General features: G+C 33.0%; 2 protein-coding genes across 4 annotated transcripts; one reads left to right on the top strand and one right to left on the bottom strand.

Annotated features, from left to right (window-relative positions):
* The first annotated feature begins 858 nt into the window (after nucleotides 1-858).
* lhfpl4b (LHFPL tetraspan subfamily member 4b) lies at nucleotides 859-9454 on the top strand. Of its 3 annotated transcripts, XR_007828259.1 has the most exons (7): nucleotides 859-1009; nucleotides 1095-1140; nucleotides 4606-5034; nucleotides 5421-5654; nucleotides 6937-6996; nucleotides 7110-8070; nucleotides 9137-9454. XR_007828259.1 is itself a non-coding variant. In XM_051117100.1 (6 exons), exons 3-5 carry the CDS (start codon nucleotides 4617-4619, stop codon nucleotides 6960-6962), a joined length of 678 nt encoding a protein of 225 aa, XP_050973057.1. In that variant the 5' UTR covers nucleotides 859-1009; nucleotides 1095-1140; nucleotides 4606-4616; the 3' UTR covers nucleotides 6963-6996; nucleotides 7110-9454. The 3 variants fall into 3 exon arrangements, 2 of the variants coding, with proteins under 2 accessions (XP_050973057.1, XP_050973058.1); XM_051117100.1 differs by having other exon boundaries at nucleotides 7110-9454; XM_051117101.1 differs by having other exon boundaries at nucleotides 1095-1179; nucleotides 7110-9454.
* pcsk1nl (proprotein convertase subtilisin/kexin type 1 inhibitor, like) lies at nucleotides 9280-21166 on the bottom strand. Its single transcript, XM_051117099.1, has 3 exons — nucleotides 20976-21166; nucleotides 13210-13751; nucleotides 9280-11976 (listed from the first exon to the last, which is right to left on the bottom strand). The coding sequence occupies exons 1-3, from the start codon at nucleotides 21051-21053 to the stop codon at nucleotides 11583-11585; spliced, it is 1014 nt and encodes a 337-aa protein (XP_050973056.1). The 5' UTR covers nucleotides 21054-21166; the 3' UTR covers nucleotides 9280-11582.
* Nucleotides 21167-21381: the final 215 nt, after the last annotated feature.

Here is a 21381-nt window from a genome sequence, read left to right as displayed (position 1 = left end):
ATATATATATATATATACACACACACACATTAATATCTCTTTTAATCTCTGTATAATAATAATCAAATTATTATAATCATTATTATTATTATTTATTGTAGTATTATTATTTTTAAATTGTATTTCATGTTTTAATGTATTTTTATTTATTTATTTTATATTTTAGATGGATAAAAAGTGTAAAAATGTAATTTAAATGACGATCACAAAAATCTATTCTTTTTTTCTTCTTTTATATATATATATAATTTAATGTAATGTAATTTCATTTTAAATTTAAATTAATTTTTTAAATAATTTTTATTTAATTTTTGCTAAAAGAAACAACAAAAAACAGAAACAATATATATATATATAGATATAGATATTTAAAAAATGTATTTAATTTTTAAGTAATTAATTTAATTTTATTTTTTCCATTTTATTAATGTATTTGTTTTTTAGGTAATGTATTTTAAATAGATTTAACCAGAGTGCTTTTAAATCTTTTGGTTACTGTTTTTTTCAAGCAAGCATTAATGTTCATGTCTGCTGATCGATCATATAAGCCAGTGAAGCTGCTAAATGATGCACAAACGAGCTTCTTCCTTCCACCATTCATGTTTATTCCCCTTCTGCGTCTTTCTTTCTAATGTATCTTGTGCTCATCTCAAATGCATCACTTCTGCTCCACGTATTATTCTTTCCCTTCCTCTTTGTGCGGAATGTAACGCTTTTAGGATCGATGAGCTGTAACTCTCTCTTTTCCCCCAAAGGGATTGATGGATAATTTAATTTTCTCATTGTGCATCGTTGGATTGCATTGCTTTGTGTGTGTGGGTGCGTGCGCGCAGAGACCCTCCTCCTCCCAATCAGAATGGCCGAGCGCTCCCCCTCCCCTCTCTCACTCTCCTCTCCCTCCATATGTGCGAGGAAGATGGTTGCAAGCGGCGTGGGCCTGTTTTTACTGTCGCACATCCTGCCGTGATCCCACCGGGAGGAAGAGGAGGAGAAGAATCCCTCCATTCAGGTCAATTTCTCTTTCACTCACTCCTACATTTTTACGTGATGCTGCTCTCAAGCAATGCAATTTTAATGAGATTTTTGTCATCCAGATCCTGTAGTGGGAGGAAGAGACCTGGAATCAGCCAGAGCGGAGAGGTGAATCTCCTTCATCCATCTGTTTACATCCTTTAAAAGGTTGAGATCAGGTTTTCAGGTTTTCATTTTCCTGTAGACACCAGCTTTCATCTGTTCATTGTGTCCCTTTTTATCATTTGGCAATCTGTTATGATGTTTATAGGTTAAAATACCATGATAATAGCATTTTTACCATGGTAATACTATGTTTTTTAGAAGACATGCTGCATTGTAATAGCATGGTATTCTTTAATGTAAATAATGTAAAAAGTAAAGATGATATTACCATAAAGTACCATGTAAAACATTGACACCTCATAATAAGGCTTCATTTGTTAGCATTAGTTAATTAGTTAACATGAACTAACAATTTGCAAAAAGTATTTACGGTTAATTTACTAATATACTATTAAAATCAAAATTATTTTTGTATTTTAATGTTTTTTAATAGTTTTTTAATAGAGCTGAGATGACTAATTTTAACAAAAATAATAATTATTAATAAATATAAAATATTATAATATTATGTTATTTTAGTATTAGAGATACTATTATAGTTGTATTAATATTTTGAATTAGTTTCATTTTTATATATTTTTTTACATTTTAGTTTTAGTAAATTTGTGTTTTTATTTTTATGTCTGTATAGTTTTCATTCACTTCTATTTCATGTTTTAAATTATTTTTATTTATTTATTTATTTAATAAATTAAATTATTATAGTATCTAGTTAAACTAAATCAAAATAAGAAATGATATTTTGGTGACTAGCTGAAATAAAATAAGTAATTTATTTTATTTTATTTTATATCTAGTGACAAAAATGTTTTTAATAATTTTACTTTATAGTTAACTGAAACTAAAACTATTAAATATCATTTTTGATCATCATTGACAAAAATGACAAAGCACATAAAAATTACATTAAAATGAAAACAGAAAAAGAAAATAAAAATAAAAAAATGTATTCAAAATATTAATAAAAACTGTAAAAGTATTGCAGAGACACTGTTGGTAAGGGTGAAGATTATCAAGCCTGTGTTTATTTCATTAAAAATGCAGAAAAAAACTGTAATATTGTGAAATATTATTGCAATTTAAAATAATAGTTTTTTATTTTAATATATTTTAAATACTCCAGTCTATAATGTCACATGATCCTTCAGAAATCATTCTAATATGCTGATTTATTACTTTTTTTTGGAACCTTAGATTCTTTTTTCAGGATTCTTTGATGAATAAAAAGTTAAGAACAACAGCATTTATTCAAAATACAAATCTTTTCTAACAGACTTTGCTGTCACTTTTTAGCAATTTAACATCCCTGGTGAATAAAAGTATTAATTTCTTTCAAAAAAAGAAAGAATAAAAATTTACTGAAGCCTTGAAATGTAACTTTTTGGGGTTTTTTTTCAGGAAAATCATTGTAAAACATTTTTGTTGAATAATAGTTTTTGATTATTATTTAGAATGTTTAGGAGGTTTTATGACAATGTGCAATATTTATACAATTTTAATGAGCTATTTTTTCCCATTAGAATTAATATATATTTATTTTAAAAAAAAAATCAATAAATGCAACATTTCACATTGAAACAGAGTGAACTGTGCCATTTGGTGTCATTAAAAAATAAAAACTTGTGTAATGTCATGTAAGCTCCTGTATATCTTCCTATATACATATTATACATATATACAGAGGCTTTTGGAATGCCATTGTTTGTTTGTTTTTTGTCATATTTTATTAGGTTTTGCTTTTAGATATACATTTAGACATTTTAAAAGACTATGTTTTGTCTAGGTTTAAAATAAAATATTAGATGAAAAATGTAAACTAAAAAAAACACATAAACAAAAATTAAATATAACTAACATCCCCCATTTATTTAGTTGTTTATTTATTTACTTTTTCAAATTGAATTAAATTAAATTAATTCAATTAAATATAAACCAAAATATTCTAAAAATGAAAACTGAAAGTATAAAAATGAAAGCTAATTCAAAATATTAATAAATATTATGATAGCACATAAATGATACTAAACAAACACTGGTTTTATATTGACAAATCTATCTATATGTCTGTCTATCTAGTCAATAATACATGTTGGCAAATTAATATTCTTTAATACAAATATGCAAAAAAATTATTTTCCTCTTAAATCTGCTTGCTTGATTATTTTTCTTAATTTAATACAAATTATTATAAACTGACATAAAATAAATAAAGGTTAAATAGAAAAAAATAACTTTGCTTAATTTAATACAAATTACTTAATTTAATACAGATTACTATAAACTGAAATAAAATAAAGGTTAAATTGAAAAAAATTAACAAAATTACTAAAACTTAAACTTAAAACAGAAATATAAAAATAAATGCTAAATAATCAAATTATTATTAATTATTTATTAATTATTATAAAAGCATAGAAATTATTAAAATAGCGCTTTGTTGGGAAAAATATATATTCATATTTTGTCAAAAATAATTTATTTATTTATTTAAAAAAATCAAATACTGCATTTAATTAAATCTAAACAGAAATATTGAAACACCTAATATTAACAAAATTAAAAAATAAAATGAAAGCTGAAAGTATAAAAATGAAAGCTAATTCAAAATATCTATCATCAGTCATGATAGTCATTTTATTAGGTTTTGCTTTTAGATATACATTTAGACATATTAAAAGACTACGTTTTGTCTAGGTTTAGATATCTTTGGTTAGATAAATATCAGGTTGCATTATGATTACAATAAACATTAAAATACAAGAGAATTGCTCTCCTCATCTCACATATTCTCAAAATTTGCTCTGTTGCAGTTTTACCAGTTCATTTCTGAGCATGTGTGTGTTTGTGAGAGAGACTCTTTTGTATTTTTCCATTTATACATTTTATTTCACATATTCTCAAAATTTGCTCTGCTGCATTTTTATCAGTTCATTTCTATGTGTTTCTGTGTGTGTGTGTTTTGCACTCTCATTATTTTAGAGTGTCACCCCTTGATTGCTGTGCACTCTTTTTCTGCAGAGCATCTGATTTGTAGTTTCTCAGAGTTTTCGTATTGTTTTATATTTCCCATTCATTTCCTATGTCTGTCATTTTTGACTGTGAATGAGCCAAGTGTGACTTTTTTTTTATGGCCCTTTAACATATCCCAATCATGTTCGTGATTTTTTTGTGTGTTCATATAGCCAATGCAACAAATGTCACCAAGTATCATCTCGTTCCGATGAAGCTATGATTTTTAAAATTTCAAAATATAAATTTTTTCAGCTAAAAATGACCGAAGAGGCCCAGAGGGTTAAGAAAGCATGAAAAATCGCAAAATCCCAAACCTTAGAACGACAGTGTATATGATGACATTATATCTAGTATTCCTTTTTGTTATGGACAAATGACATGGACATCTAAAATGTTGTTGTAGATCTACAGCGTGCCATGCCATAATATTATCTTTGTGCTGATTGGCATCTCTAGCTGTCTCCAGCATGCAGCATCACTCGTCCGAGGTCGCCCGTCTGTATCAGACCGAGTTCATCCGGAGTGCGCGGGCGGTGGGCGTGCTGTGGGCCGTCTGCACGCTCTGCTTTGCCGTGATCGAGGTGGTCATTCTCATCCAGCCATCGTGGGTGGGGACACGAGAGCTGCACTACCGAGGAGGGGGTCCGGCTCCTCCGACCGGGACGCTGGGCCTCTTTGAGGTCTGCATGGAGACAGATTGGCCCGTCCCAGAATGCCGGGGGTCTCTTCACACCCTGACCCCGTTCCCTGCCTTCCAGTCTCCCGCTGTGCTGGTGTGCATGTCTCTCACCATGGTGTGGGCCAGCGTGGGCTGCCTGTGTCTGTTCAGATTCTGCAACGCAGCGACCGTGTATAAGATCTGTGCTTGGCTGCAGCTCACAGCAGGTGAGACTCTTTAACTAAAGTCTCTTCTGCTCACCAAGGCTGCATTTATTTGATTAAAAATGCAGTAAAAACAGAAAAAATGTGAAATATTTTTGGAATTTTAAATAACTATTTTCTATTTGAATGTATTTTAAAATGTAATTTATTCCTGTGATGCAAAGCTGAATTTTCAGGATCATTACTCCAGTCTTCAGTGTCACAGGATTCTTCAGAAATCATTCTAAAATGCTGGTTTGCTGCTCAAGAAACATTCAGCAAAGCTGAAGTACATTCAGATTGTTTTTTGAATCTCTCCGCACTGAAATGTGCTCTTCTTGACCTGAAATCTAAACGAAATATGTTAGACAGTGCATTATTCCTAATGGCATCTCTGTTTCTGGCCACAGGCTTCTGTTTGGCCCTGGCGTGTGTGTTGTTCCCAGACTCTTGGGCGTGTGCTGAGATGCGGGCGTTGTGCGGGGAGCGTGTGAGTAGTTTCTCCCCGGGAAACTGCTCTGTGCACTGGGCATACATACTGGCCATGCTGGGGGTGCTGGATGCCGGCATACTGGCCACGCTGGCTTTTGTTTTGGGGAATCGCCAAGATGCCCTGCTGCCAGATGATGCCAAGGATGGTGATGGTAAATGCTGCACTTGTTACTGCTAAAATCTCTAAAATCAATTAATGCTTTTCTGGCCATTATAAGAGAGTAGAGTTTAATTAGTTGATGATTTTTTGATGGTTTTTTCCTAAATAATAAATCTCAAAAAATATTATTTATGCAATAAAATATACACTAAATATTTTTTCTTTTTCACATATTAAACATAAATGTATTTTATACAGTGGAATTATTGATAACTAAATCTAAAAATATTAAAAATTGTTCTTGTTAATAAAATAAATGTAAACTAAAAAAAAGAAAGAAATATAACTAACATCCCCCATTTATTTATTTATTATTTACTTTTTCAAATTAAATTAATTAAATTCAATTAAATATACAACAAAATATTCTAAAAATGAAAACCGAAAGTATAAAAATGAAAGCTAATTCAAAATATTAATAAATATTATGATAGCACATAAATTGTACTGAACAAACACTGGGTTTACATTGACAAATCTATCTATATGTCTGTCTATCTAGTCAATAATAAATGTTGGCAAATTAATATTTTTTAACACAAATGTGCAATCAGTTGTTTTCCTCTTAAATCTGCTTGCTTGATTATTTTGCTTAATTTAATACAAATGACTTTAAACTGAAATAACATTAATCAAAGTTAAATATAAATATTAAAAAACTAATATTAACAAAATTACTAAAACTCAAACTTATTATAGAAGCATATGAATGATTAATATAGCTCTTTATTGGCAGAAGTATTTTCATATTTTGTCAACAATAAATGTTTTTTTTTATTTATTCATTGAAAAAAAATTGAATTAAATTAAATTTAAACAGAAATATTGAAAACAACTAATATTATCAAAATTAAAAATAAAATGAAAGCTGAAAGTGTAAAAATAAAAGCTAATTTAAAATATCTATCGTCAGTCGTAAATGTTGGCAAATTAACAGTTTTTAATACAAATACGCAATTAATTATTTTCCTCTTAAATCTGCTTGCTTGATTATTTTGCATAATTTAATACAAATTATTAAAATTAAAATAAAGTGAATAAAAAGTTAAATAGAAATATTTAAAAACAAACTAATATTCACAAAATTACTAAAACTTAAACCTAAATTAAAACGGAAAAGTATAAAAATAAATGCTGATTCAAATTATTGTTAATTTGTTAAATTATAATGGCATATAATAGCATGCTTGCTTCATTTTCGTAATTTAGTCTAATGTCTTCTTACACTCATTATCATTTTAATCATGTAATATCGTTTTCTCCTTTGTTCTCAGTGACTGGCTTACTACTGGCAGCATAAAACAGGCCTGAGTTGTTCCCGTCAGAAACTGCTGGTAAGACTGTAATCTAGTTTCTCTGGGGATTGTTTTTCTGGCACTAGCATTGGACCCAGCATCCTCTGCTCTCTTCTGTAATTCACGTCTCTGTTCTTTCTCACCCTCTCAAGTGACTGTTTCATCACGTCGTTTGTGAACTTCTCTGTCGAAAAATAATGATGACAGGAAACGCGTGAAGAGACGCTTCTCTCTTCCCCCTCGGCATGATGTCATCATCCTGTGAATTCTGCTTACATAACCTGTCTGCATAGAAACAGTCACCTGGCAACAGTATCCGAGTCAGTTCTCCCCCTAAGGAGAAGCAGTACTCTGATCTTGTAATGGTGGCACTAAATAGAGGAAAGGCTGTTTTCTTTAGTGCATTTCCAAGGTACAGTCGAGGTCTCTGTGACCTGTTGCGATGCACAAACAGATCACATGAATGTGGTTTTCAATTCAATTATTATATTTAGAGGATTAACTGTGATGTTTGATTCCATGTTTTTTGTGCATTTGATCATCTTTAAGATAAAAGTAGCAAATAATTGTTCGTATTTATAGTTTGCATGAAATCAAGATTTGCCTTTTTGTTTTCTTATCCAATATCTAAATGAGTTTGTTTCTTCACCAGAACAAATTTGGAGAAATTTAGCATTATACTTGCTCACCAATGCGTCCACTGCAGTGAATGGGTGCCGTTAGAATGAGAGCCCAAACAGCTGATAAAAACATCATCATAATTCATGTGTTTGTAAGAAAAAAATCCATCAAGAGATTTTAACATCAAACCATTGCCATAATATGAGTCCTCTTTCCACAATACTGCTTTTTACAGTGAAAAAGCCATCTCATCTGAATCAAGAGAGAAATATGCACAGATTAAGCACTTTTTACAAATTTCGTGCACATTTTATTTTTTGGGTGAACTTTTCCTTTAAGATCTGCCACTTTTCTTGTCTGATAGCAGTTTTACATAGAAACACATCACAATATGGTAGCAAAGTTGATTGCAGTTGCTTCAAGACGACTTTAAAACTGCGTGCCACTGTTGTGTTCGTAATTGTCTTCAAGCACTGTTAAAATATAAAAAAAGTCATTGTCTTAGTTGTGCTTCCTTTTCAGATATAAGGTTAATAGGCTATGATTTTATCAAGCCATTGCATTAAATGTTAAATGTGATGTCATTTCTAATCCACTTTCACTGTAAAAATAGTTATTGTTAATAAAATAAAGCTAAAATGAAACATTAGATGAAAAATGTAAAAAAAAAATAAAAAATTAAATATGTTGCCAGTTTTTTGTTTATTCATTTATTTTAACTTTAAAAATTAAATTAAATTAAATCACCAGTGGATCCACTGCAGTGAATGGGTGCCGTCAGAATGAGAGTCCAAACAGCTGATAAAAACATTATAATAATTCACAATATGATTCCAGTCAATCGGTTAACATCTTGGGAAGCAAAAAGATGTGTGTCTTAAAAACAAATCCATTATTAAGACATTTTAACATCAATCCATTGCAAAAATATGTGTCCTGTTTCCACAATACTGCTTTCTGCAGTCTCATCTGAAGCAGGAGAGAAATATGCACAAATTAAGCACCGTTTACAAGTGGAAACAGTCCAAAACTGTTTTAAAACAATATTTCGGTGGATTTTGATGTAAGAAAACAACAGGGGATGGACTGTTTTTTACTGGAGGAAGCGTTATAATGGATTATGGACGTAGTTAAATTTATTTATTTTCTTTTGCAAACGTAGCTTTTCACATCAGACATTAATTTATGGACTGAAGTGGTGCGGGTTACTTGTGGATTATTGTGACGTTTTTATCATTTGTTTGGACTCTCATTCTGACGGCACCCATTCACTACAGAGGATCCGCTACAGTGGTGAGCAAGTGATGTAATGCTAAATTTCTCCAAATCTGTTCTGTTGAAGTAACAAACTCATCTATATCTTGAATGCAAATTTCATGCAAATTTTCATTTTTGTGTGAACTGTTCCTTTAAGAAATCCTCTTTTCTTGTCTGATAGCAGTTTCATATGGAAACGTCACAATACACTAGCAAAGTCGATTGCAAATGCTTCATGCCGACATTAAAACTGCATGCCACTGTTCGTAAATGTTTTCAGCCACTGTTAAAATATAACAAGTCATTGTCTTAGTTGTGCTTCCTTTCCTTTTCAGATATAATGTTAATAGGCTTTGATTTTATCAAGCTGGTGCATTAAATGTTGAATGTGATGAACTTCTAATCCATTTCCACTGTAAAAGCAATGCAGAGTTCTAAACAAAATGTCGTTCACATACACTTTATTAGCACTTACAGTGATTTTTGTTGTTTGACAAAACTTGCAGTGCAGAGATATGTATTTTTGTACAAGATTTTATGACTGCACAAATATCGAAAAGCATTTATATACTCAGAGCCACGATTTCCTTCACAAATTCATTAATAGTCAGATTACAAACCCAGAGGGCAAGAAGTTGGGACAGTGATTAGTATCACACAGTGTTTCAAAGCCAAGTCAAGGGACAAAAACACGTCATCAAGCTTGAATAGGATGCATATGACACTAAGAAGATGGTACACCACTTCAGACAGCCAATCAGAGAAAGAGAGGACAGGAAACTCACATAGAGCAGTTTTGACATGTAGACTCCTGTTTTGTTGCTAACTGCAGTATAAAGCAAGGTCTGATGTGTTGTGCTGTTTAAACCTGTACTGGATATCTTATGCAATAAATAGATTTCAGACATTTTTGTTTCTCAGTCGTTTGTTTCCTATATATTTGTTTCTTATACTGTATATATAAATTTAGCTTGATTTCTAATTCTAAAACAGTATATAGTAGGTGTAGGAGTATAGCTATGTCAAACATTCAACTGATCTGATTCATAAGTCAGTTACTGTAAATATAACATATAAGACCTGTTTCACACAGTAGCTAAGTTTCTGAACAGCAGTTGATGGTTATATAATGTTTGTTTATTGATAATCAATGGCCTACTCCTGATACCTATTCAATTTATGGCTATTATCACATTAAGAAAATCAATATAGCAACTCAGAAATCATTTTGTTTTTCATATAGAGCTGCCATTCAGTTAAACACAGGAAAAAATACTGAAAGCACAGAGCGAACCAGCTGTTATAGTTACTGCTGTTTTGCTCACTATGTGAAACGCAGTGTCTCCAAACCCACTGACAGCTGTAGCAAAGCTCTGATATATTTGGATCTCTGTGGAATCAGAGTCATGCTCTTTTCATCTGTTGAGGAACTCACAGATTCTGGGTTGCTCAGAGGCAAATGGCCTTCAGTAAAAACTCACTCCTCAATGCACAGGACAAAACATCACCTAAATGCACTTTTGCATGACCCTGCTCAGGGTGTGGTTTTGTTTTTAAGGGCCAAGTGAGTTATCAACAGCATTAGCCAAACAGATCTTATTTATTATGTTGTTTCATTTAAAACTATATGAATCTGTATTAAAGGTTAATGTGACCTTGATCCTGTTTATTCTGACAAAAACAGCAATGAGCTACTTATGCAAGCCAATAACTGATTTTTTCTGTCAGTAATGTCATTTAATGCCTGTATTATGGCAGCCTGTTTCCACCATAGAATTAAAAAATAAAAAAGGTAACTGAGACTTTCGACGTTACAGTTTTTTCTGGGAATTATGAGGAAAATAGGCCAGAATTGCAAGATGAAAACTCAGAAACCAGAGAAAAAAGTCAGAATTATGAGATATAAATTTGCAAGAAAGAAAGTCAGAATTGGAAGTTTATATCTTGCAATTATGACTTTTTTCTCAATATTTTAAGAAAAAAGTTAGAATTTTGAGATATAAACTCAGAATTGTGAGATGTAAAATTAGAAATCTGAGACAAAAGTCAGAATTTTGAGATAGAAACTCACAATCTTGAGATATAAACTCATAAATGTGAGAAAAAAAAGTCAGGATTTTTAGATACAAACTCAGAATTTTGAGAAAAAAAGTCAGATTTTTTGAGATATAAACTCAAATCTGAGAAAAAAGTAAGAATTCTGAGATGATAAATTCTGAGATGTAAATTCAGAAGTATGAGAAAAAAGGCAGCGTGTTGGCATAAAATTCGGATTCGTAAGAATTTTGAGATACTCAGAATTGTAACGTAAACTCAGAAGTATGAGAAAAAGGGCAGAATTTTGAGATATAAACTCAAAGATATAAACTTGTGAGTTGTAAACTCATATCACTAATTTTGAGGGAAAAGGTCAGAATTGTGAAGTATGAACAATTACTTTTTTCATTTTTTTGGCAGAAAAGGGCTACCATACTGTATAAAGTTACCAGAAAATAGGAAAACAAAAAGCATATTCCATAAGCTGTTATGTGTGTGGGATTTATTATAGTATAACATTGAAACAGAGTAACATCATATCAGAATACCTCGGCAAGCAGGCCTTGATTAGATTTAGGCAGGTGACAATGAACGCTGGCGTATCTGTAAGCAAGTGAAATGCTGCAGTCCCGTTTAAAACTCTCGCTTGCTCTGTCTGTCTAGATTTCCCTCAATTTCTCTATTTTATTCCTTTCACTTTCATGTACTCTTTAGGCTGGCAGGTACTGCAGGATGTGCTGTGCGATCAGAGCGGGGTCGTAGGTCAGGGCTCTGCGCTTGCGGCTGTGTTTTTTGGGGGGCGGCAGGTCAGTGTCTATGCGCTTCATTCTCTGCAGGCCAACGTGTGGCGTTCTGTTGCTCTGCCCTGTGACCCCGTCGTCGTCCACGTCGCCGTCGAGCCGTTTCACCCTCAGCAGCGACGCCTCGACTTGGGGGGAGGGACCAGGGGCGGAGTCTAGGGACCGGCGGGAGCGTTTTAGGGCGGGTCCTCCAGATTGCTCCATGTTGGCCACAGCGCTCAGGTCCCGTTTAGAACGCTGGTTTGAAGGGGCTCCCTGACCGCCACTCGATGCCAAGCTGGAGAGGATCTTCTCAACAAGATACCTTAATATTGCAAAGACAAAAAAATGTGAAATATAAACTCTGAGAAAAATGTCAGAATTTTGAGATATAAATTACTCATAATTGTGAGACGTAAACTCAGAAATATGAGAAAAAGGGCTGAATTTTAAGGTATAAACTCATAAATCCGAAAAAAATGTATGTTTGCTTAAAGACAACTTGAAATTAAAAATTCACCATACTAATATGACACAATTCATCTGTGCATGCTATTCCCCCCAAAAAAGGTTGTCTTCATGATTTTTTGGAGAGCTAATTATAATAAATTGCATTTGTTTGCAACGTTATTGTAGTAATATTTATTTACTTTTTTCTAGGTATTATTAATATTTTTAATTACCTTTTATTTTCTGTTTTCATTTTAAGTTTAGTTACATTTTTGGTCATTTTGCTATGTGGTTTTGTCATTTTTAGTTGTTGTTTTTTATATATATATTACTATTTATTTTTAATTGTAGTTTAAAGTTTTTCATTTCCATTTTTAAATATTATTTTTAATTAGCTTTTATTTTATATATTTTAAAATGTAATTAAATAATCTTAATTGGTTTTGTTTAGTATGCTTTTGTCATTTTTATTAGTTTATTTAAATTTTATTTTAGCTCTAATTTTCGTTCAGATTTAATTTAATTTATAGTAATTTTGTTAAGTACTTTTGTCAATTTTATTAGTTTATATTTAAAATATTACTGTTTTGTTTTATTTTTACTTCTAATACTAATAACTTCTAATACTTCTAATATGCTTACTTCTAATTTTTACTATCTAATATTTATATTATTAATATTTCTTTATTATCAGTTTTCATTTTCATTTAAGGAAATATTTTGTAATATGTGCATTTCTAGTCTTATTTTTAGTTTTTTTCTAATATTTATATTTTTATTAATATATTGGATTAGCTTTTGTACTATATTTTCAGTTTTCATTTTATTTTAGTGTAATTTTTTATCATTTTGTTATGCGCTTTTTTAAAACATTGCTATTTGGGTTCAGTTAGGTTTAGTTCAGTTGTAGTTTTTAATTATTTACAGTTAGTAATTTTAATGTTTCAGCTTATTTCAGTTAGCTTTGTTTCAATCATAGACTATAAAAAACAACAACAACAAATTGATCAATTACAAAAAATTAATTTTACAAAATGTTTTTAATAGTTTTACTGTATTAAATAATAACCCAGCACTGGTTTGGTTCTGTACGACATGTTTTCATTACCTAAGCATCTCTTGGTCTTTGTCCTGCTCTCTCTCTGGAATCCTGTTGGTGTTTGGAGCGAGTCCAGCCTGCATCAGTCTCTCCTGCTTGTAGCGGTTCAGTAGAGCCTGAGTAAGCTGAGGATCCAGAAGGCCCTGCCATGAAGCCTGGGGCTTCGCCATGCTCACGGCCTGCTCGGTCTCATCGTAGTCCGGCGGGTACGGGCCCTGGAAATCGCTCTCATCCTCCTCCTCTTCCTCTGGTTTGCCCTGTCCGTTATTCTGTGCCTCATTCAAGAGCCGCAGCATTGACGCCAGATAAGCTGCTTCCTGTTCTCGCCTCTGATCGTTCTCCACCAGCCGCTGGAGGGCTTGTCCAAGACCTTGAGCTCTCAAGACCTCCGGCTGATAGTACAGATCATTGCTCCGACTCCTGAAGTCAGCAGTGGGGTAAGACATCATCTGGGCCTCGTAGGGCACTGAATCACGCAGGTCTCTTCGAAGACGGACTCCACCTGCCTGGCTGTCATAGCTGCGACCTCCTCCACGCATGGCAGAGAGAGGCTGACAAAAACAGACAGGAAGAGAAAGAAATCAAACAGATGATTGGGGAAAAATGTCTCTAGTTTCTGTGGTAAACAACTTTTGTGTTTGGTACAGACAAGTCTTATTTATTATTATTTATTAGTCATTGTACTCTTAAATAGGGCTATCATGGATGGCAGTATACAAAGACAAATTTAATTCATTAATAGAGCTGCTTATTATGCAGTTTCCAGTTTTTATTGTTTCATAATGTTCAATGATCCTTTCTGAACATTCAGAGCAAACATTATGCATGTTGTTTTTCAGTTATGCAAGCTTTTATGAGCATTTATTATGTAAATTATTAAAAATGTTCCAGCAACAAAAACAAATAGTGGGATATATTATGTGATTACATATATTGGCTATTCTACAAAATTGGTTTTAAAGTCAGAGATGGAAAGGTCTTGAAAAAATGTCTTTTTCTACAAATGTTTTTATGTATGCATATTGTATAATATCCAAGGTAAACGTTTCTAGTAATTGTGCAGTTAATTCTCATATTGTATTTCCAGAAAGTTTTGGAACGTTTGTCCTTTCCCCCACATTTGTCATTAATGAAACACAGTAATATAGAATTTTATAAGAAGAGTTATAATGACTTATTAAGATTTTGCTTACATTTTCCTGGTAAATATGTATATATATATATATATATATTTTATTTTATTAAAAAGTTAAAAAGTGCATTTATGAGGTTTGCTGTATTTTGAATTTAGTTTTTCTTTGTAAAAGGCAAAAAGTTGATCATACTGATTTTAAATTAAGATTCATTAGTTTGATGAATATATATTGAACCAAACACTATCATAGCATCTTAGTTGATAATTCAGCATACTTTATTTTTGACAAAACATCCCATGTTTTGGTTGTGACTGCACATTTTTGGTAGCGACCACATCATGTTACAGAATTTCAGCTTGTATGTTAAAACACCACTAAAACATACTAAAATACTACAAATTTGCATAACTGTACTCATTTTTTGTTTATTTCCCCCAAATAAAGGATTATTTGTTCATTATTGTCACTACCGAAACAATGATGACATGTTATGGGATAACAACCAAAAGAACAAAGATGTCACTACCGAAACTTCACCAAATGTTTCAGTCGTGACTGTTTCATTAGTGACAATTTTAGGTAGTTTTGAACCTAGTTCGAAGATGCTAATCAGCACATGGTTAGCTAGCACTGTTATGAACACTTGTACACATATAAAAACTAAATGTTATAGAGAAACACCCAAAAAAATGTATTTAATTTAAGAAGAATGGTGTACGGTAGTGAAGTTCTTTAAAGTTACACACAGATTTTTTAACAGATTTACGTCAATATGATGGGGCCTATCTACTCACTATGTAGCTAGACGAGAGAAGGACAAAGGAATATTTTCTGATCATAAACATAGGGGTGTAGTTAAAATCTTCTAATCGACTAAAACATACATTGTTTTGGTAGTGACATGAAAATGCGGGACACATTTTTATTTACATAAAGTTTCATAATTTACAAAGCAAATATAAAATAAATATTTTTTTGAAAAATCAGTAAAACCACTAAATGATGATTTTATATATTAAGCTTACTGATATTTTAAATATTATCGTGGGTTTCAATAGGATCTTAGTAAACATCTAAGATTTAAATACTTAAATGCTTTTTAAATGTGTCTTTTGGTTGTAGGACAGCAATCTGCACCAATTCTGTAGAATGGCCCATATATTCTTATTTGTCAACTAACTAACCTACCTATATTTTAAACCCTATAATAAACAACAGAGCTTTTTTTAAGGTTGCTGTAAAAATGTTTAAATACCACACATAAAATAATACTTCCTGTCATATCACTGAAAAAGGAGTCCTGAGAAAACACATCTATTTCCGGGAGTGGCCCGCCCTTTTTTAACCAATAGTTAAATCGAACGTTTTCTGCCAGTAGCCAAGGCCAAAATTTTTTAAAAACTTCAGCTTTGTTCTAATTATTTTACTTAGTAATGTGTATAAAATAGATTTTTTTCTTTTATACGCCGTAAACCGCTCTCGTTCCTAAACTGACCAATCAGAATTAATATTTAAATGACGCAGCGTCAACGGCGTTTTCAAACCATTCAAATCAATCAGCTTTCACTATGACCGTTAGCACGCGAAACGTGGGATTTGGACAACGGGTGAAAAGAAACATGGAAACAAGTTATATGGAACGACACAGATGAATATGAATTTACTGCAGGATGGAGTGGAGGATGAAGTTAGTCTGCGCACCGGTAAGTAGATGGTAGATGGAATGGGGCCCTCCATTCATGTACAAATGCGTATGGCGATGCTAAATTTGTTCCGTTTGTTTGCTATGCTGACATGTGAGGTATGTTTCGGCATCGATAGATTTGGGAAATTACGTTAATTAAAATAGTTGTAGATGCTATAATCGAGTTCAGTTATTTTGGTAGCTTCAGCTAAACATCTGTTGTTGTTGTTGTTGTTGTTGTTGTTGTTGTTAACTTAAAATACTCAAAAATTGGTTTAGTTTGACAGGTGACTGGTCTTTGGGCAGTTTTTTGGTTTTGCTAGCCATAGCTTTGCGAATTACGCTAATTAAAATTGTTATAGATTCTTTAATGGATTCATTTCAGCTTTGTTGTTGTTGTTGTTGTTGTTGTTGTTGTTGTAAAACCGAGATGCTGCAAGGTTTGTTCCATTGGTTTATTATATTGACAGGTGACGTGTCTTTGGTGGGCGGAGCTTTGGTGAAGCTATGGGTAGATTATATTAATTCAGAATTGTTATAGATGCTGTATTGATTACAGTCATTGGTTTAATTTTAATGCAATTTAATAATGCAATCATTAAAACTGTTGACTGTTTTCCTAAGTGCAATTCTGAGTGTGCTACACACAGGTGAGTGGTGGCTATACAAACCACCAGTAGTAACACACTTATGTACATTAGACACTTTCTATAAACACTCGCTGCTACAAAGACTCAATAGAATTATATGTTTATTTGTGCATTGCACTATGAATCATTTTTCACTATGCACTTCTTCCTTCAAAATTTACATTTACATTTATTCATTTAGCGGACGCTTTTATCCAAAGCGACTTACAGGTGGGGAATACATCAAGCGATTTGTCATAAAGTGCTCATATTACCATATAACAGGCATTGTTCAAATAAGTACAAGAGTAGAAAATTTTTTATTTATTTATTTATTTATTTATTTTTATTTAAGTCAAATAGTGTCGAAAGAGAGAGGTTTTCAGCAGTCGCTTGAAAGTTGTTAGGGTGTTGGCATTCCGGATAGCGGTGGGAAGATCATTCCACCAGCCAGGAACGGTGTAAGAGAATGTTCTGGAAAGTGATTTTGTGCCTCTTTGTGATGGTACAATGAGGCGTCGCTCACTGGCGGATCTCAGAATTCTGGAGGGAGTGTAGATTGGTAGCAGTGAGTGGAGGTAGGCGGGCACCAAGCCTGTGGCTGTTCTATATGCAAGCATCAGTGTCTTGAATTTGATGCGAGCTGCAATTGGGAGCCAGTGCAGGGTGATAAAGAGAGGTGTGACATGGGCCCTTTTGGGCTTGTTGAAGACCAGTCGTGCTGCTGCATTCTGAATCATTTGTAGAGGTTTGATTGTGCATGAGGGAAAATCTCTCTTCTGCACAATTTAATGCACAAAATATCTCTTTTGAACAGTCTCATGTACAAAACTTTTTTTTTTCATGTACAAATGTCTGTTTTGTAAAACGTCATGTACAGTAAAAGTTTTTGTAGTCTCAGTTTTGTATGTGTAGTCAACTATTTATTATAGTTATAGTATTTATAGTATATGTATAGTCAGATGGTTAACTGTTGTATAGGTCTATAATTGCTTTTCTTATTTGTGTACTATTATATGTTTATGTTATTTTTAACTAGTATGTAGCACCGTGATCCTGCGAGACATGACATCTCATTCCACTATATGTCCACACATGTAGCAGAATGAAAATTAAACTCGACTTGACTAGCAATTAATATATTCCTAAAGGGAACCAACTCTGATGAATGGCAGAAAGCGCAGATTTTATGATTTGTGAATTCTGACGTACATTTGCCTTTTCAGAGCACAGAAACACACAAGCCTACACCTCCCACTTCAGTCACACCTCACATACTAATCATTCATGCATTCGAGAGGAAGCATTAGTAAGCATGTTTCCTCTCCTCTCATCTGTACTCCCATCCTCACGCCTCCTCTCTATCCCCTCTGAGTCAGACGTTCAATTACACTCACACATTATTGAGAAGAAAAGAAAGATGCTTCCTAGAGCCTGAAATCACTGTAGTGTGCATAGCAAGCACATTCTGACAGTATGAGTAACCAGCTCCTCTTCAGCGTATATTAGTTCTGTCGCTGGCACTGATGATCTATGTCCACCATTACTGATAGGAGACCTGTGTTTAAGCAGTGATTTATGGTCTGAAGCCTTAAATCTGTTTCTCTACTCATGTTAGCCACCGAAATGAGCTCGAGCTCAAGCCTGAGGTTATAAACGAACTGCTGAGTCATGACATTGCCTTCACCCTCTGTGTGGAACATAATTATTCTAAATCACCAAGCACGCACTGAGATACAAGCAGAGGTGCTCCAAAACTACCATATGTGCAAGTTTTGTGTTCTACTAAAGCATATTCTGTGTCATAATGATAAATGAAACTGTTTTTGTGGAGTCAGTTCCTCATTTCAAATTTTATGTGGTATTTCGGGGCTGTTGTGATTTAATAATAAATGAGGTAGATATAGTGACGTCTGAAACTAAAGGAGCAGGGTTTCTCTGAGAGCTGTGGGAGTTGAATCAGTGACTCACTCTGGCGCATTATGACGTCTGTAGCGCTCCAGACGTACACATTGCGCGTGTGGGAGATCTTGCTGTTTATACCACGAGTTCAAGTGGTGTCCATGTCCTCCGGTTCCTTACCATCTGCTCCACTCCGCAATACTGCGCCAATGGAAATGTTTCTAACGTGAACAACTATCTGCAAACTTACTTTACAGCTCCTGTAGACTCCAGCTAAAGTGCTCTGTCACATCAGTTTGCATCTAGTTGTGTGTGTCATTATACAATTTATTGGAAATCATCAATATACTTCATGGGATTGCACTTAATAAATAAAGATACTGAAAAATATGCTTCATGCACTCACTTTTTTGCATAAAACACAATAGCAAGTGTAAAAAACAGTTTACAATAAAACGTTTTTACAGTTTAATTCAATCAGTGCTGTTACAACTAAAACTATTAAAAATATTTTTAGTAATTTAAAAAGCTAAAAATAAAATATAAGTATTAGTTGAGAAAATTAATCCTAAAAATCTTTAAAAAAATCCAGTCTGTGTTATTAAATAAAACCATTTAAAAAAATTATCTCTGAAATATTAAATTAAAATTAAATAAAAAATTTAGAAAAATGTTGGCATGGAAACTAACTGGCATAAATACTAATATTTATTCTAGTAATAACTACTAAAGCTTAAAAATAAAGATAAATAGATTGTAAAAAAAACCCCTAATAAAACAACTAATAAGAAACGAATAAAATAACAAGGAAACAACAAAATGAGTCAAATTAAAACCAATTAAAATGCAAACTGAAAATATAAAAATAACAGCTAATTCAAAATATCAAATACTATTTTAGTATGTAAATAATACTAAAACAACAATGAACCGAATTTATTCACATATATTGGATCATTTTAAATCTTTATTTATATATATTTAAATATTTAATTAAAATTAAATAAATTATAATAAAACAACTAATATAAAACAAATAAGACCAAATAGCAAAATAACAAAATGATTAAAATTAAAACAAAAATTAAAGTGCAAACTGAAAATATAAAAATAAGAACTAATTTAAAATATTAAAAACTATAATAATATATAATATATATAGGGTTCAGTGTTGTTTTAGTATTATTTACATAAAATGTTACAGTATAAATGGGTGGACGGATGAATGGATGGATGGGTGGAAGAAAACTGAGAGTGCTCTCTGAAAGCTGTTGCCATGGTAGCGTTCCTCCTCCGCTTGGAGTGAAAGAGCGGCTGTTTGTTCTGCTAATGAGATTGTGCTTCCTCTCCTATTGATTTTATCCTGTGTTGTCCGTCAGATACGGCCCATAATCCTTCACACTTTCCCAAAATCACTGTAGCGTTTACATTCAGCTCAACATGACTGTTTCAGTGACTGCTGCTGTCCATGGTGCTGAAAACATGAGCACACACTAATGACTGCTACATATGCTCTCTCATGTCTTACAAACTAGTTAACTAAATTCACAGCTTTAAATCAGCAGTCCACAGATCTCTCCAATGCATCAGTACTGCTGAACTTTCATTTTTATGATAAAAGGATTCAGAGATTAGAATAATTCAGGCCCTGTTGCCTTGGCAAATGCATAGCAATGCACTATAATAACATTCAAAACATCATAGCAATGGCCTGGGGTCATAACTGATTCTAAACGTTAATTACCTTTTTATGTGCTTGTTGCAAATAAGGTTTTTCTTAATTCAATAGAATATTTTTGGTTCACCAGCACTAGAACAGCAGAGTCAACAAGTACAAACAAGACGTGTTATAAGTCTCACGCTGTCTGCCTTCCTAAAATAACATGGAGCTCTGCATGGCAAAGATGCTTGTAATGTTTAATGTGATCTTGGTTTGTTTGCAAATGCTGTTTGCTCTGCATCCATTTCTGTGCACTGGCTTTCTGAGAAATTTCCAGAATTTAATCAGGATAGTATTCGACAGTAAAGCCCTGTTGATATGCGCTCTGTTGTTGCCAGGCAATGAAGATTTGTACGCCCTATTTCACGCCATCTGGCTCCACTGATCTCATTGCTCTCGGTGACATATCAGTTTAGCAGAAATTAACACACAGCAAAGCACAACATATAAAAACCACCTAAATGGTACATTGTGAATATTTAATATGACCCATGTGCAATAATTCATACATAAATATTTGAAATGAAATAGAAAAGGGCCCCTAAACCGAATGAAATTGGCATTTAGCACCAAATGCAAACCTCTGTACGGCAGAAGGAAGATAACATGCAGGTTAAGATGTAGCTATAGAGAAATCAGAGTGAATTAAGCACTCGGTCTGAGCAAGCACACATGATGAGGGTGTGATGTGGTGTTTGCTTTACCTTTGCCTCTGGTGTGGGGATCTGGAACAGCGTCAGGGAGAGGAAGAGCAGAAGAGAGCTGGTCAGAAGGCCCGACATCCTGGAGGAGAGAATGAAGCTGCCCCTGCAGTGAAAAGAAACGCTGCCACTGAACACCAGCACAGAGACGGACAGATCCAGACGGAGAGAGAGAGCAGAACAGAGCAGAGGAGAGGGGAGGAGAGGAGAGGGGGAGGCGCTTCACTGTTACTCTGAACAGAGAGACGTGACAGAGACTGCGCTTGTGATTTTTGCATGATAAAGCTGGTGAAAAATTTCTGCTGCAATCTGAAAAATCACATCAGGGTTTAGTAATGCACATGTATGGAAGTGGGTACATAATGTCTGGCTCTAAAAAATAATAATGATAATTCACAATTTAAGTATT

The sequence above is a fragment of the Labeo rohita genome, chromosome 8 (assembly GCF_022985175.1).
Source record: "Labeo rohita strain BAU-BD-2019 chromosome 8, IGBB_LRoh.1.0, whole genome shotgun sequence".
NCBI lineage: Eukaryota > Metazoa > Chordata > Actinopteri > Cypriniformes > Cyprinidae > Labeo > Labeo rohita.
The sequence above is the reverse complement of the archived record's forward strand: the minus strand, read 5'-3'. Positions and strand labels throughout refer to the sequence as shown.

What these genes read in the sequence shown, in the direction of transcription:
- lhfpl4b (XM_051117100.1), top strand. Translation starts at nt 4,617, where the DNA reads ATGCAGCATCACTCGTCCGAGGTCGCCCGTCTGTATCAGACCGAGTTC. An exon ending in TTGGCTGCAGCTCACAGCAG is followed by an intron (nt 5,035 to 5,420) that starts GTGAGACTCTTT and finishes TTCTGGCCACAG; the next exon opens with GCTTCTGTTTGGCCCTGGCG. An exon ending in TGATGCCAAGGATGGTGATG is followed by an intron (nt 5,655 to 6,936) that starts GTAAATGCTGCA and finishes CTTTGTTCTCAG; the next exon opens with TGACTGGCTTACTACTGGCA.
- pcsk1nl (XM_051117099.1), bottom strand. Translation starts at nt 21,053, where the DNA reads ATGTCGGGCCTTCTGACCAGCTCTCTTCTGCTCTTCCTCTCCCTGACG. An exon ending in TCCCCACACCAGAGGCAAAG is followed by an intron (nt 13,752 to 20,975) that starts GTAAAGCAAACA and finishes TGTTTTTGTCAG; the next exon opens with CCTCTCTCTGCCATGCGTGG. An exon ending in AAAGACCAAGAGATGCTTAG is followed by an intron (nt 11,977 to 13,209) that starts GTAATGAAAACA and finishes TGCAATATTAAG; the next exon opens with GTATCTTGTTGAGAAGATCC.